The sequence below is a fragment of the Aulonocara sp. 'chitande type north' Nkhata Bay genome, linkage group LG19 (genome assembly GCF_057382095.1).
Source record: "Aulonocara sp. 'chitande type north' Nkhata Bay isolate Kocher_YH1m ecotype deep benthic linkage group LG19, A_spYH_male_GT1.1, whole genome shotgun sequence".
NCBI lineage: Eukaryota > Metazoa > Chordata > Actinopteri > Cichliformes > Cichlidae > Aulonocara > Aulonocara sp. 'chitande type north' Nkhata Bay.
The window spans coordinates 24648117-24663573 of record NC_141362.1 but is presented as its reverse complement, the minus strand read 5'-3'; the positions used below and the strand labels follow the sequence as shown (position 1 = coordinate 24663573).

The window sequence follows — 15457 nt, the reverse complement described above, 5'->3', positions numbered from 1 at the left end:
ACCCACATGTTCACCTGTTTTCTCCCCTTTCCATTCCACATCCACCTACCTTACATCCATCATCACCACCTGCCTAGTGTAATTCCTTTCTTCCTTTTCGGAGAACCACCTCCACCTGTTTAGCTGAATGTTTCTTTCTGAAGTTCTCATCTCCCTCATGGTTTTATCCTGGAAATGTCCTCCCAAAACTCAAAACTTATTCCCAAACTGCCACCCAAAGAAAAAAATATATATGTACTTATTTTTTAAAGGTCATTAAAATATGCTTAGCAGTTCCAATAGGGGGACCTTAGAGTCCAAACAGAACATCAGTAATGCTTAAGAATGCTAAAATAAGAATTATAAAAACTTACTATTAGCAGTTTGCTTGAAAACCACTTGATTAGACCCATGTCAACTGTTTTATGTTAAAATGGCTGCAGTGAAAAATGTCTAAATACATCCTCTGATGTATTTATTAGTGCGGTGCATTTATTTCCATCACATTTTTCTGACCCCATGTTCCAGACTGGGGTCAGTGAATTTTAAAGATTAGTTCTATCAGCCTTAGACTGTCTAGACTTTCTGCCATTATGGTCAACTTACCCTTTGCAACTGAAACAAGAGAAATGAATCAAATGTAAAAATTATATTTATTAGTTTTAAAGTGACGGCAAACACCAATGAATGCCAAAAGTTTCCCTACTCACGGAAGCATCGTCTTCACCTCCAATCAATTATTTTAAACTTTTGGAGCATCACTGCATTTGTTTAAAATTTTAAAATACCTCCTCATGACTTGTAATACAGATTATTTCATTCAGTTGTAATAAAAGCTACAAACATCTTCTTCAGTCACCTTCAAAGGAAGCTACCTAATTGGGAACGTGTAGCAAAACAACCACACAACTCTGTTTCCAAAGAGGTGGGTTGTTACAGAATGCAATAGTTTGACTTAAAGTCTATATTTAAGTAAATATAATGCAAAGACAATATAAAAATATGCATTTTTTTTCTTCAGTGCTTGCAATGTGCTTATAGGGTTTGGAGTTTAACCTCAGCAGACTGAGGTGAGAGACATAAAAAGAGGCCACAAAAGGAAAAAAGGAAGCATTTTACTGTGATTGTGGAGTGGACTTTATTTCATATCTTACAGTATTATAGATGATGAAAGATGAGGTGGAACTGTGAACATCAGCGAAAATGGCATAAAGACCTCTGAGACACTAAACTTTGTAGCAGTGTTCTGTTTATAAGCCGGAAACAACAATGTGAGCTAAATCCAAAACGGTAAACAGCAGTCCATAAAATCATGGACTTTGATTCCACTGTTTGACTGAACTGCTCGAGTTGGCTGTAAAAAGGACACAGAATAATATAAATTTGTCTTTATATCTATTTTTTTATTAAAACAAGTAACATCAAAAGTGTTAGAGGAATAAAATCACACAAGTGTTAGGCAACCGGAACATTTCATTAGTGAACTCTGTGTTCTGCAAGATAAGGTTCGTCAGTGCATTGTAACATCATGAATTACAAAACTGAAAATATAAAAGAATCAAATACATCTCAAGCGTGAGGGCGGTGTCCTGCCATCAAAGAAGCCAACGTTACGAACAGTGAGCGGATTGAACAACAACAACAAAAAAAGAAACAAACGAAAAAGAAAAAACTAAAAGAAGAAAACTACCACACGCCACTGCTGTTATTGAAGACATTTTCTCCTTTATCAGCATACATATTATAATGACCAACCCAAGTTACACAATAAGCACAAGGTATGACTACTGAAGAGTTTAGAGTTGAAATACAGCCAGGATCAGTTTCAAAGCATCCCCATGTTCAGGGACAAATTAGCTCTACAGACACCGAGATAATAGTAGAAGAAGAATTACATGTTGCTTTTTACAGTGCAGAAGCTGGCTTACTGAATTACCCCTGTTAACATAAAGTATTAGACAGAGTAATTCATATACTTTAAAAGCTTATTCTTTAAATGAAATCTTCAAGTACACTTCCCAAAATCTATTCCATGTAGTTTAGGTTGTTTTTCAATGACGGACACATAACAAGAGGGAAAAATATTTCAACATTTTTATATCTTGTCACCCAAACCACTCATCACTCAGTCTCATCAGCAGTTTATGAAATCATATCTTAAATTTTTTTAACTAATACTGTTTTGATAGATTTTGAAATTATGGTCCGAGTTTAATGTCCAGAAATCAGAGCAGAAAAGGAAACATTAAATGTCAAACAGAAATGTGATCATCCCTTTCATTCGACTTCCCACTCCCACAAATATCTATTAAAATACAACTTAGGCATCAAATCTAGGCTATTTTTACATATGTGTCTTATTTATATGTAATATACTGGCAGCCAATCCAAAGCCGAGCAATCAGAGGGCGCCCTCACTCATAAATTAAGACTTCATAATTACCGCAGCTCTCATAAATAACCAGTATAAATGGGAGCCAAGCTGTTCCTTAGGAGGGAGTAATTGCCGATGATGATTTGGCAACACGTGTACGCTCTCATTTGTGTGTGAGCGAACGAAAAGAGGAAGTGTCTTGAGTGACTGTCATTATCAAGTAGAGTCATAGCTGTGGCTTGTAACTTTTTTTTGGCAAACAGAAGCATGAAACATTCAGTTGACAGTGTCAAGCAGTTTTGTTTACCTCTCTTCGGTCCCCTGCACGATCCGTCTTTAGGAACGAGAAGCACCGGAGTACAGTAACCCAAAACATTAAAATGTTAACATTGTTAACAAATTTTAATCATATTGAAACTTTTACAAAGAATAAAATCTGGAATCCTTCTCCTGTACAGCAACTGGCGATTGCTGACCCTCCCTTAGCCCAGTTGGTTTTGGCAGTGGTCTAACACTTGTGCTTCATGGCAAGCTGTAGAAACATTTGGGTAGGGTTGAAAGACAATAAAGTGAGAGAATGCAAGAAAAGTGTGGAAGACGCACACACAGAAAGACTACAGGTTGGTGCTAAATAATGAGGAGAATTCTACACATCCATCAAGTGGGGGCAGTAAAGTAGCACACAAAAATGAGGGGTTCGGATTAAAGCTGAAGAGTGCAGCTATGTAGCTGTCAACAAGGGATTGCAGAAGTGGACTCAGACGAAGAGTCAAGGTGACCTACTCGCAGCAGTACAGATGCTTAATGTTAAAATGTAGGAAGAAAAAACCCAAATCCTTCACATTCCAGCCAGCCAATCCATTCTCAAAGTCATCCTCAAACAGAATAAGACAAGACTTTTTATCCGTCTCTAAGGTTACCAAAGCGCTTTCAACTGAGGATTTCAGGCAGGCAACGGCATGAATCTTGATAACGTGCAAGACAAATGACAAGTTTGAAACATGTCATATTTCAAACATATTTCATAACACATTTTACTCGATGCTCATGGCATCAAGTGAAATGGGAAACAAAAATGAAAAATTCTTCGTGGGGGTTGTGCAGTCATGCTCTAAAACCACCAAAGCTATTTCCCTGCTTTTCCCCTGTGGTTATTACAGTTTTTGTAATTTCTCACAGCAGGGAAACACGTCTTTTAGCTGTGAGAGGGCCATGCAATACTCTTCAAATGTCTTTCAATTATCTCACCGTGGCTTACAAGGCGCAATGCATCATTCAACTTCAAAAGGTAGCAGATGGCTTTACTATTAAAGTCAATGATATCCCACTATGGCCAGAAATCATATGCCTGTCAGTGAATGGTGTTGTTGAACAGCAAGCTGCAAACCCGAGGCGTCTGATTTACGATGTTGTTAGATATATGATGATCACAATCAGGTGTGCTCGTTACAAAGCAATACAATATTTGCTCTTGTTTTGAAGTAATAAAAATAAAAGATCATGCACTAATAGCCTCATTAAACAGCATGCAATTAGTTTTCCTGACGACGAAGAGATGTGGGATTGAGGCAGAGTGAGGGAACACCCTATAGAGAACTATGAAATGGAGTCAGTGAAGGGGGGAAAAAATGATTATCTTCACAGAGCAGACATGCTCAGGTTTTGGAAAAGGTTTCATCTTCATCAATAATGACTGGTAATTCTGCAACATCTCAAAGTCAGAATTCCAGCGTACTACATTAAAATAGTAATCCCACCTTGCGGTTACATATTGTAATGCATCTTAGTAACAAATGGACTCACCTTGTGTGCAGTGACAGCAAACTGTTCAGCACTGTTCATCATGTCTGCAGTCCTCTCCTCAGCCCGGCCTAATCGCTCACCACGCTCGTTCAGAGCCTGGCTGGCCTTCTGTACAGCACTCGTCACACTGTCTGCAGCTGAGTGTAGTATACTGTTACCTGCAGATAAGGGTAGGAGAGAAGAAGCAAGCCAAGACGTAGGCAAGGGAGGAAAAAGACAAGCAAATGCAACAACAACAAAAAAGGAGTGAAAAGACAAGGGGAAAAGAGAAGAAAAAATAATGTAAACAGATTAGCTGTCATGAAAGAACTGGCGACATCAGCTCAGGGCTGTGCAATCAGTGACCCTAAGCCTCAGTGTTAATTGTGGAAGACAAAACCATGAAAAACAAAATGGCTTCAAACAGGTGCAGTGTGGGAAGGTGCCTAATGAATTTTCTTCAAAGCTGATTTACTTCAAGGTAGGATCAAGGGAAATTAACCTTTCCCCAACTTGAAAGAATGCAACTGCAACACAAGTAACTCCGAATGTAATGTTTCCTTCAGGAAAGCGGGTTATTCTTGGGGACATTCAGCACTACTTTTCTTCAATTTGAAACTTTCGTGGACAGCTTTGTGATTGCGCTGCCTTTTTTTCCCCCCCTAAACTACAATATAATAACGAACAGATATGTGCTCGGTGGCATGGGCTACCCCGGAGACCCGTAGTGGATATAAGACACAGAGCACATCTTCAGATAGCTGTGGCAGCCCTGCGGATGTTTCCTCTGACAAGACATTAATCTACCACACATTGGGAGTGCTGCCATTATGCACTACTATAACAACTAGACTGGGAACAGCAATCTTCCTGCTGTTTTCTTTTTGTGGAACAGTTGCACTGCTATATAATTTGTCATTTTATACTGATGTAATTTAAGGGAAATGTCTGCACTTTTTTTTTAACATTTTCACCTCATACTGCTTTGTCCCAATTCTCCTGGAGTTAAAATGGAACTTTCCACTCTGTGGTGAGACAGTCCACTACCAAACATCATTGAACAATAAGAAAATAGGAAACGACAATAAAGGCAGCTTTACTGTAGCATAACATATAACACAACTTTGGATCATTCTGTCTTTTTTGGGCATTGATCTGTTAGCAACCATCAAAAAGGTCAGGTGAGTGAACTTAATTAAAAACAGATATAAAATGATAATATATAATATTAAAAAATATGCATATAATCAGGTTGAGCCAACAGCACAGAGTAAAGCTTGGAAGTACTGAATGTAATTAGGCTCTGATAAGCCTGATTCTATCTTTTTCACAGGAAAGTGCAATATAGGTAGTGTACATCCTCTGGCATCAAGGCAGGTAGTCACCTACTTCAGTGATTATATGAGAGCCCAAAAGCAGACAGTGAGGCCAGCTGGTGCTCCTTCAAAAGAAGTTAACTTGACAGTCAAAGCAATTTATGTAGAGATGTATCAGTACTGCAGCACACAGATGGATGTGAGTATAGATGTTTACACCCATTCGTGTGCACACTAAATGAAATGGAAACACACACAAGTTTTCCCTTCAATTTTCTTTAAATTACAGTAAATGAAGCACAGTCAATGTGGCAAACACATCTGGACCTTGGAAGAAAAGAGCCGCATACCTCTTCTTTTTCTATTTAGTATAATGTCTACATTTTAAATTCTGTCCACTGCCAGAGTGCATTTCTACACTTTGTCATTATCATGCACTCCCCATTTGATTTCCTTTTTTTTTTTTAAGTTAAAAAAACACTTTGCTGAAAATATACTTTCTCCTAGGAAATATATTCTCTTCACTAGAAAGGATGAGACCTTTTCACCTTCAGACAGATTCTTCTTAATCCTCTCCTCCTCCAGGGAAGCCCTGGGACTAATACTCCCTTCATCCTCAATATAACCCCAACACTCGAAACCACCCAACACCATGCAGACTCAATAAATATATCTATTTATTTGTCTCCCCACCAATATCACGTCCCTTTTTTTCCCTCTGTTCCCAGAGATGTGTTGCAGGCTGCAACACAGGCTGTAGAAAGTACTCAGATAAAAGACAGGGTGGAGACATTCTGGTTGGTTTTTGATAGGAGGTGCAGTATCAGAAGCCAAATGAAATGTGTAGGAGTAGATTATGTTATGTGGTGCCATCGTTGTGCTGCTCTGAGCCTAGTGTCTGCACTTGAAGTGGAAGCTGATCAGCCACTGTTATCAAAAAAGATAACTTATATGGGTTTTAATTCAAGCTGAAGTTTAAAGTATCTCCTATTATGACACTGATGTCGCACTAGTAAATCTTAAAGAGGAGCTTTTTGTAAAGATTTGTCAATCTGTGACAGCGCTGAATCTGCTAAACCCATGACGCGCCTGTCTCGACAATGTCAAAGGCATTTGGTTATTTTACTCACAGAAATCAACATGATCAGCCAGGGTTTCTCAAACAATGGAGGCTAAAAAAGGCAAGCTGTTTGCTGGCAAAATATTCTAGAAAAATAAAAACTACAAGCAAAGGCAAACATAACAAGGAAGTGGGGTGTGGGGTGGTGGGATAATTCAAAGTCAACCCTTCCTTTTCCACTTTGTCTGTAAGCAGCAGATTACAGCCTGCGCTGCTGTGAGGCAAAGAAAATAACCTGATAGTTATCAACAAGAGCATGTCAGATACACTTCACAAGATGCTGACAGCCAAGTCACATTTACTATTACAATACATGGGATTGATAAGATTGGACACAAAAGATCCATGCTGGAGTGCTTTTAATATTTCAGGCTGTCAGTCTGTTAGAATAAAGCTGTAGGGTACAATGTGTGTGCGGGTGATTTAGGGGAGAGAATGTTTTGCAGTCATTTGTTACGCATTAGCGTGCGCATAACAGCTCCAATGAGATATTATGAATGAGGCTGGTGTTATTCATGCAAATATAAAATGTACTGTCAAGGATGTTGGTAAGTGCAGCCAATGCTTAATGCTCAGTTTCACCTCTATCACCAGCATTTTGACTCTGAAGTACAGAATAGCCCATTTTCATCTTGCATAGAGCTTCTTTGCATTTTTCTATTGTGTTAATCACAATTACCAAAACAAAGTAATATGTGAAAAATTTTTTTCACTAATTCAAAGAAAAGTAAAAAGCAGATTAACAAAAACTTAAACAATACTGTGTACTCACAACATTAAAATAAGAATAAAAACAGCAAATACCTTCAGTTTTACTCTGTTAATTTGGTCATGTTTGCATCACACCTGCTTGAAGAAGATCCTTGGCATTAGGGATGTTCATGACTGAATCTTCAAAATGTTTTACATTTGTATTGTAATACAGCATTCATTCTAAACTTCTTAAATTTGCCCAAATCTAAAAATACCACAAAACATTCAAAGTAGCACTGAAACTAAACTAAGGTGAAACATCTTCAAACTGAAATGAGCAAACCCTTTGTAGAAAGTACCTGGAATTAGACTGAGAAAAAAATGAGAACAACTAAAAAATACAAATACAACCATTTTGATAATACAAAAAACTAACTCCGATACCAATATTATCCTATACTCCTGTTTTTAAAAATTAAAGCAAAAAGGTAAAACAAGGTAAACAAGGATGTGTGTGAAGGATGCTATGAGTATAAAATGCATTTTTCTATTGTAACTGCAATTTTCTGATAATAGTTTATCTTAAACTGAATGTATTAACAATTTTAATGTTTTTGTGATAAAAGGACACCTTTCAATTTATTTTTTTGGATTAAAAAGAGTATTGCGGATGTGTGTGTGTGTGTGTGTGTGTGTGTGTGTGTGTGTGTGTGTGTGTGTGTACCAGTGGAGAGAACTAAATCAAAGAGCTAAATACATTATAAAGGCCAAAAGAAGCTTTAAACAGAGTAAGTAAAGCTTCCAAGAAATAGAAAAATGCTCCAAAAATTAAATACTTTACATTCTTCTATATGTGGATCAGTCAAACAATGTCTTAATACCTGTCAATGTTTTCCCCAAAGGTTACATTTGTTGTGTAGAAAATGAGCATGGCAGGTAAAGCCCTCATACCAAATGATTTACACAAAAGAATGATGTACAAAATGATGGATTAAAATCATAAAACAGACTTCCTAGGAGCCTAAAGGCACAGCTATGCTGCTCCTACTCCAAGATAACCAACCCCCCCCCCCCCCCCCCCCCGCTGCAGTTTAATTAATGCAAATCTTGACATTACCCACCGCAACATAATGAAAATATAGCTGAGGTTCAAACAAGAAGGGCACATCCCCTTGGCTCCAGATGTACACTTATTATTTCTCTATAGCCAGTTATCCAGTTTCTTTTTTAATCCAATCACTGTTCCACACATTCATCCTGCACCTTTTCCCCATGGTCAAATTACTTTCTTCTATTAAATTTTCACCCCCAAATCTCCATTTAATCAAGCATACTCACTCCCTCCAGCTCCTTTAAGTATCTGTACCCGACTTCCCACCCACCTCAGGCAGCACTTACTTACAATAAAATACATACTGGATACCCTGCATATCAAATAACATCACTTTATTTCAAGTTCCAAAATTTTCTGCTTTTTATTTATTCTCCAGAATTCAGAACCTTAAGTTGTTTAGAGTCACACAATATTTATTTCAACCTACGTAAACTCAATTACGTTCTCCTAATTTTCAAGTCCATGAGTTTAAAAAATGATCTTATTACCAGTATGTATGCCAGAGGTGTGGACTCGAGTCACATGACTTGGACTCGAGTCAGACTCGAGTCATTAATTTTATGACTTTAGACTTGACTTGAAAAAATGTTGTAAGACTTGTGACTTGACTTGGACTTTTACACCAATGACCTGGGACTTGAATTGGACTTGAACCGGTTTACTTGAAAAGACTTGATATTTCACCCCAAATATAAAATTTAACATGCATATTATATAGAGATTGAAAATGTGACGTCATTCACGGGTAGAACCGCAAAGGATTCTGGGAACTCGTGGCAAGAGGTACTAGCGCACGCAGGCTTTCAATTAAAATCAGTTATACAGCGATAAAAAGAAACACAAAAATGTCAAGAAGCCGTTGTATTATTAACTGCAATAGCCGGTCGCATGACAGCCACGGGAAGCCGACGGGTAAAGAGATCGGTTGTTATCGGATTACGTCGTTGAAGAGAAATTGTTCGAGCCATGTTTCCGAAGTAACAAAGAGGCGACGGGTGGCCTGGATTGCAGCCATTCAAAGACCAAATATAACGTCCCAGAACACTCCAGCTCACAGGTTAGTCTGCTCCAAGCATTTACACGAAGGTCAGTCTGCTGTTGTAGTTAATGCGTCATTTTCATAACATAATTGGTGATATAGGTTACAAGCAAGTCTGGCGCTGAACAGAAATTGTCGCGCTATGCTCCTTTATTTATTGTGCATAAATAGTAAATTGTCCTGACACAATATTGCGTTTCGCTTCTGTTATTATGGTACATTGACAAAAACATATACTTTTATTCACAGGATAAAACAGGTTTTTTGTATCACTAATTGCCCAGTACGATTACAGCATACAGTATTATTGTCACTGCTACATTTCTGTGATGCTACCAGAAATTATTTCCACTACTAATTAATTATTGTTGAGCTCAAAGGTCCTATTAATAAACGGTTAACGAATGTGTATTTATGAAGACGATTTGTGAGACTGGTAAACTTATGATACGTACGATGGTCTTTCGTTCTACACGGTGCATTTCAAGGTCCTGCACCCATCCGTCGGTAAACTGTACCTGGGCTTGTTGCAGTGACCTGAAGTTACTAAACTTCATGAGTGTATGCACTCACTCCAAGAACCGTATAATTATAAATATGCATATAAATATGCTAAGATGAGATAGCTGACTTCATCCAACTAGCAAATGTTGTCCAGGCTACGTTGGTGATGCAGTTTTTTTTAATGTGTATGATATTTTTGTCATGCGATTTTAAAGCCGGTCCTACAACCGCATCCAAGAATAACATGCGGCTTATCTCAGAACTGTCGGTGAAAATTATTCTTGGAGCTAGGTTTAATTGAGCTGCATTTTAAAGAGGTGCAATTTCACAATTTGTGTATATTTTCTAAGTTCACTATTTTGTCATTTGTTGAGAAAAACACAGATTTAAAAATTACATGGTCTAATATTTACATTTAGCATAACTGCAACATTATTTTTTCATTTTTTTTTTTAAAGACTCGAAAGGACTTGAAATTCAAAATTTCAGACTTGTGACTTTACTTGGACTTTTACACCAGTGACTTGAGACTCGACTCTGACTTGCCTGACATTACTTGAGACTTGACTTGAGACTTGAGGATAAAGACTTGAGACTTACTCGAGACTTGCAAAACAATGACTTGGTCCCACCTCTGATGTATGCATCCTACAGATGTGTGCATTAATTCTGGGACGTGAACCCTGAATGATGCCACAACTTGTTTTCATGAAGGCAAAGGACAGACCTTTGAACAGTTGGCCTTTAGGTTAGTCACAGTTAAGCTGTTTAAAAAGTCTTCAGCAAAGTACTAAATCCTAAATGTAACACAGAGCTGCGCCAGCACTGACAGAAAAATAGCTACTAGGTATTCATGAACTGCCTACTCGCAGCAGCATTAATCAGCAGATTAATGTTAGCATCACACAATGCATTACCAGCCATAATTTCCATGATTACAGTCTTTACTAAGCTTAAATGCTAATTTGTAATATGCTTCACAGGAGTGGAGACTATACTGAGGAAACAATTAGGGAAGAAGCACTTTGTCATTGTGCTACCTTTGAACCCCAGATTGTTATTTACACTCTTGAAGAAAAGAAATACATCATATGAAAACTGTTGGCTTTTCTGACATTCTCCAACAAAACACTGTAATCTGAGATTTTACATTTTTATCATTTAAGTGATTACAAAAAACAAACAAACGGGAAAATTGACGAAACCACTGCCATTTATCACAACCAAATCCTTCAATCCAAGGGTTTTAAGATTAAGGGCAAAAGATTAGTATCTCAATAGGGACCAACCTAGGGAACATGTCTTATTTCAACCTTTGACATCCAGAGTGTGCTGTTATCTTTGCTACCAACGTGACTGGTGTCATCATACTGTGATCTAAAGGAATCTCTAAGGCAAAAAGGGGCTGTGTATGCCAAAAAACAGACTACTTGTCTCTAAAGAACTCCCAAATTTCATTACGAGATCTGCAAGGGAAAAGTCTTTGTAGTCTAAAACGAAAGTCTGAATAAAATTACAAGTGCAGGCAAGGACCTTTAATTTAAATATACTGGTCACAGCTTGGAGCTGACCAAAGACAACTTTTCAGCAGAACCTCATACCAACTCAAGTATCAGGGTTTGGGATTACTTCACTGAATCAAATTATGGCAGTGAGTTATTAATACATCATTAAGACTATGAAAAGATGAAATGTGTTATAGAATGGCTTACACAAATGCTCAGACTGCAATGTTGTGGGCAGTGTATGCAAGGAACGCTTCAAACATTTCATTATCAGCACTATCAAAGTTTTATCAATTGAAAGTTAAAGAACCCCTTTACCAGAAAACACCTTGCAGGCAATAACACCTGCAAGGCGTTTTCTGGTAAAGGGGCTGAGGCCAGGGGGTCTGCTTTCTTTTTTCATAAAAAATGTTAATATTTTGTTCAACTTCCAAAAGCTCATGTTTTCTATATGCTGTTCAAGTATATCACCTCATCAGTGAGCCCTGTTTCAAAGAAAAACAATTTCAAACAAATTTTAAAAAGCCAACATTTTGTAATGATTTTTTAAATACACATACTGCACCTCTGCACAGATTTCATTAGTGACCATGTACACAGTTTGTTAGAGGGGCCAAGGACAGCGAACATAACTCATATAACCTTTGGATATAAACTCAAAATCCCTTCCAGCAATGTACATCTCCATACAGGGACACATGCCACTGAAAGCAATGTCCTTGTACTCACTTGAAATGTATAAAACATGGCTCTCTGTACGGCTTTCAGGGAAAAAAATAGCAAGTACGAGTTACAAGTTTGTTCATTCCTGTCTGAATGAACAATTTATTGTGGTCAGATTTCAAAGTGTAACTACAGCAGAGGGATGATAAATTACAGAAAAAACTGAATCCTTGACTCTTGAGTTAATTTAGTAGCACTGCTGTGCTTTAAGAAGCAATTTGCTGGCGTGGTTAGGCCCAACTTCCAATAACCCTCCCCTAGGAGGGAATAGTTTTTGCAAATCAACACATCTCTTTCCTGACTGGGTGTGTTTTTTTGTGTTTTTAAATGTAAAACTGTGCGGTTTAATGAGCATGAAAATGTTTTCTATCACATTAATCAATACTTACACTGTACATATGGTAAATTAAAACCACAAGCCTTAAATTGTATCTCCACCATTACAAAAAAATTGGACAGAATTGTAAGACTTGTAAAAACATGCTGAATCACTTTACTCATCTAGTGGTGCAGCACCTTACTAAGAGACTGCGTTGCTGGCTTTTACTTCAATTTGTGCCCATTTGTTCAGTTATTAGCAAGAAAATGAAAACACACTCCTATTGTGTCGACATGAGACCAAGGAGACCAACAGGAGCCTTTATATGGTAAGGTAACGACCCCCTTTTGATCAATCACTTGGCAATGGTGGGAAGGAAAAACTCCCCACTTCATGAAACCTCCTGCTCCTTCCTGAGCAGCCATCAGCCATGACCGGTTGGAAGTGATGGGAGGAAGACAAGATACTGTAGTTCCTCAAGCCTGGTGATAAGTGTAACTCATCACTGATTAATAGAAGATATCTTTTCTGAGGTCTAGGTCATATCTAGAATTGGGTGGAGCAAGTTATTCAACTATAAGGGGGCGGGACTTTTAATTTAGCGCTTACCTCGTCTTAGCAGATGACCTTGATGTGAAACAAATTCTTTCCTCCTTCTGTTCAAAAAGACCTTGCAACGGAAAATGACTGAACCTACATCTTGGCCTTCTGTGACAAGAGAATATCAAAAGTCATGATCAGCTTTGTTAAAACACGCAGGTTGGAATTGGATGAGAGGGACTGGATTATTGTGTTAAGCACACAAGTGTTCAGTTCTTTTTTTAATAAACTAATGCAGTTAGAGTTTGGTTATGTATAAATGGGTCACACAATTAATCCTGTATAAAATGTATTTAGTGTTGAAGAAATAAAGTTTAACGAAAAGGTTTGGAAACACTTTGGAATTACAAATATTTTCAGCACTGATCATTAATGAGCCATAAAATGTGGTCTGATGTTTGTCCAAGTCACAATTATAGACTAACACAAATTTGCCTAAACTAATGACACACAAACATTTGTACTTCATAATTATTAGCAGCCCAAGCTGGAAAAATTCAGTGCCCCCGGCTACAATTAAGGCGTAAAAATTCAAATTACTGTCAGTCTGGTTTTTTCGAGGAAAAACTGTTTGTGTAAATCATGGCTCAGTCATAAAATACTGACACAGGGCAAACAAAAGACAAAGAAACACTGACAGTTTCATGCATCTCTGTGAACAGTTTCAGATGAATGGCTAAAGCTCTTCTGTATGGAACTTGCATGTTCACCCTGTGCAACACAACAGCTCTGACACTGAACCTTTTTATGCATGAATACCTAACACTGTTCGAGTTGCAAAGGTCATGTTAGAGGAAGCATTAGGTTTGAACTCTGCAAATGTTGAAGAAACACTGACGCCGAAACTGCATTAGGCTAACTGCAAAAGATTTCCATTCATTCTCATGAAAATATGCTTGGTTTTTGAGGTGAAAACATTCTTAGAAATTGCACATAATGGCACCAGGTGTTCGCGTCTCTCTAGAAAAGTCTTAACCCATCATTTCTCATTAAGGGAAATCATTAAACATTAAGTGGAAAAACAGGAGAAGCAAAATTAATTCAGAATCAACTCACGAATACATGCCAGTTAGACAGGTGGGAATTGGAGTCCAACATCGTATAACAATGTGGGCAACAGCCCAACTCGGCACTGATAACAACTCAATTAGCACACTGGCTGCTTTTATTTCTGCACTGATTACATGCCTCATCAAGGATCAAAAACATATGCCCATGCATCTGAACCGTAATGTTCTGAGAGAAGGCTTTTAAAAAAGATAGGAAGAAACGAAAAAAGAATATAAAACATCTAACAAAAATATAAATATACATACAGGCTAAGGTTCAAAGTTGCTCAAGATCTAAATAACAAATAAAAAAAATGCAAATGTAAATGAATCATGATATGAAATCTTTCAATCACTTTAATTCGTCACTACATCATTATCAGACTAAACATCATTTGAAATGATGGTTGTGTTAAAAGGCACTGCATGGATAAGCAGTATTTACATCCGTTTGTTACTTTCAATGAACTTTTGTAGTGTCATGTAATCATCATCAAGAAGATGTTAAACAATGCTCAAATGCAACCTGACATTACCTTTTACATTTGGGGTATGCATGAGAAAACACTTTTTACTGTGCATTAATATCATGCTTTACCTTTGCCATCTTTAATGACAGCACATCACACCATCTGCAGGAATGCAAATCAATATATTTGCATATGCACTGCTTTGGAGCTTGATTGCTACTAACTACTAGCAACACTGGAATTATCTGCCTCACATTTCTACCTTTGTCTTTATAGGACTCTGCCATCTCAGGTATTGCTGTAGTTAGTCTCCCACAGTTATGGTCCCACACCTGAGCAGCGTCATGATTTTTGTTTTGCACTGGTGTGAGACTTAAACTGGAGTGGACAGGACTGGCAGTATCCTCTTTGTTCATTCTGTTATGGTGAAGTTTTTGATCCATCACGCTAAAGCTTCCTCTACAGATGATGGTTACATATCAGATTGCTTCATGGTCAATAGCTTCTTTTACAACTACCAGTTTGGCATGTACAAAACTGTATTTGAAATAAAACTTTATTACAAGTATTTATATCATGAATACTATACTATTTATATCAGAGCTACACTCCTCAGATTTATTAAACTTTGTATGGTAAAATCAATGCTACAGTGCATTGTAATTTTCTAAAACACCGCAGGCATGTATTTGATATACAACATTTGCAGTACATAATGCATCCTACTCTATGAACCCTGGGTTAATGCTCTTTGGTACACCACTACCTTCCCACCTACACATACAAAGTACATCCCAAGTTCATTTGAAGAGAGCTAAATATGAGCATATATTTCAGAGTAGGAGGAAAGTCATGGCAATATAACAATGC

At 37.6% G+C, this 15457-nt stretch overlaps 1 protein-coding gene across 2 annotated transcripts in view; it reads right to left on the bottom strand.

The window, feature by feature from the left end:
* Nucleotides 1-1090: 1090 nt before the first annotated feature.
* stxbp6 (syntaxin binding protein 6 (amisyn)) overlaps nucleotides 1091-15457 on the bottom strand; it is a 67011-nt gene continuing 52644 nt past the window's right edge. The window contains exons 5-7 of one of the 2 annotated variants that reach the window (XM_086274847.1): nucleotides 13078-13176; nucleotides 4157-4314; nucleotides 1091-2885 (exon numbers count right to left, since the gene is read on the bottom strand). In XM_086274847.1, coding sequence (XP_086130973.1) covers nucleotides 2862-2885; nucleotides 4157-4314; nucleotides 13078-13176 — 281 coding nt within the window. In that variant the 3' untranslated portion in view covers nucleotides 1091-2861. The remainder of the gene's footprint in view (nucleotides 2886-4156; nucleotides 4315-13077; nucleotides 13177-15457) is intronic. The other variant, XM_086274844.1, reaches the window with a different exon arrangement.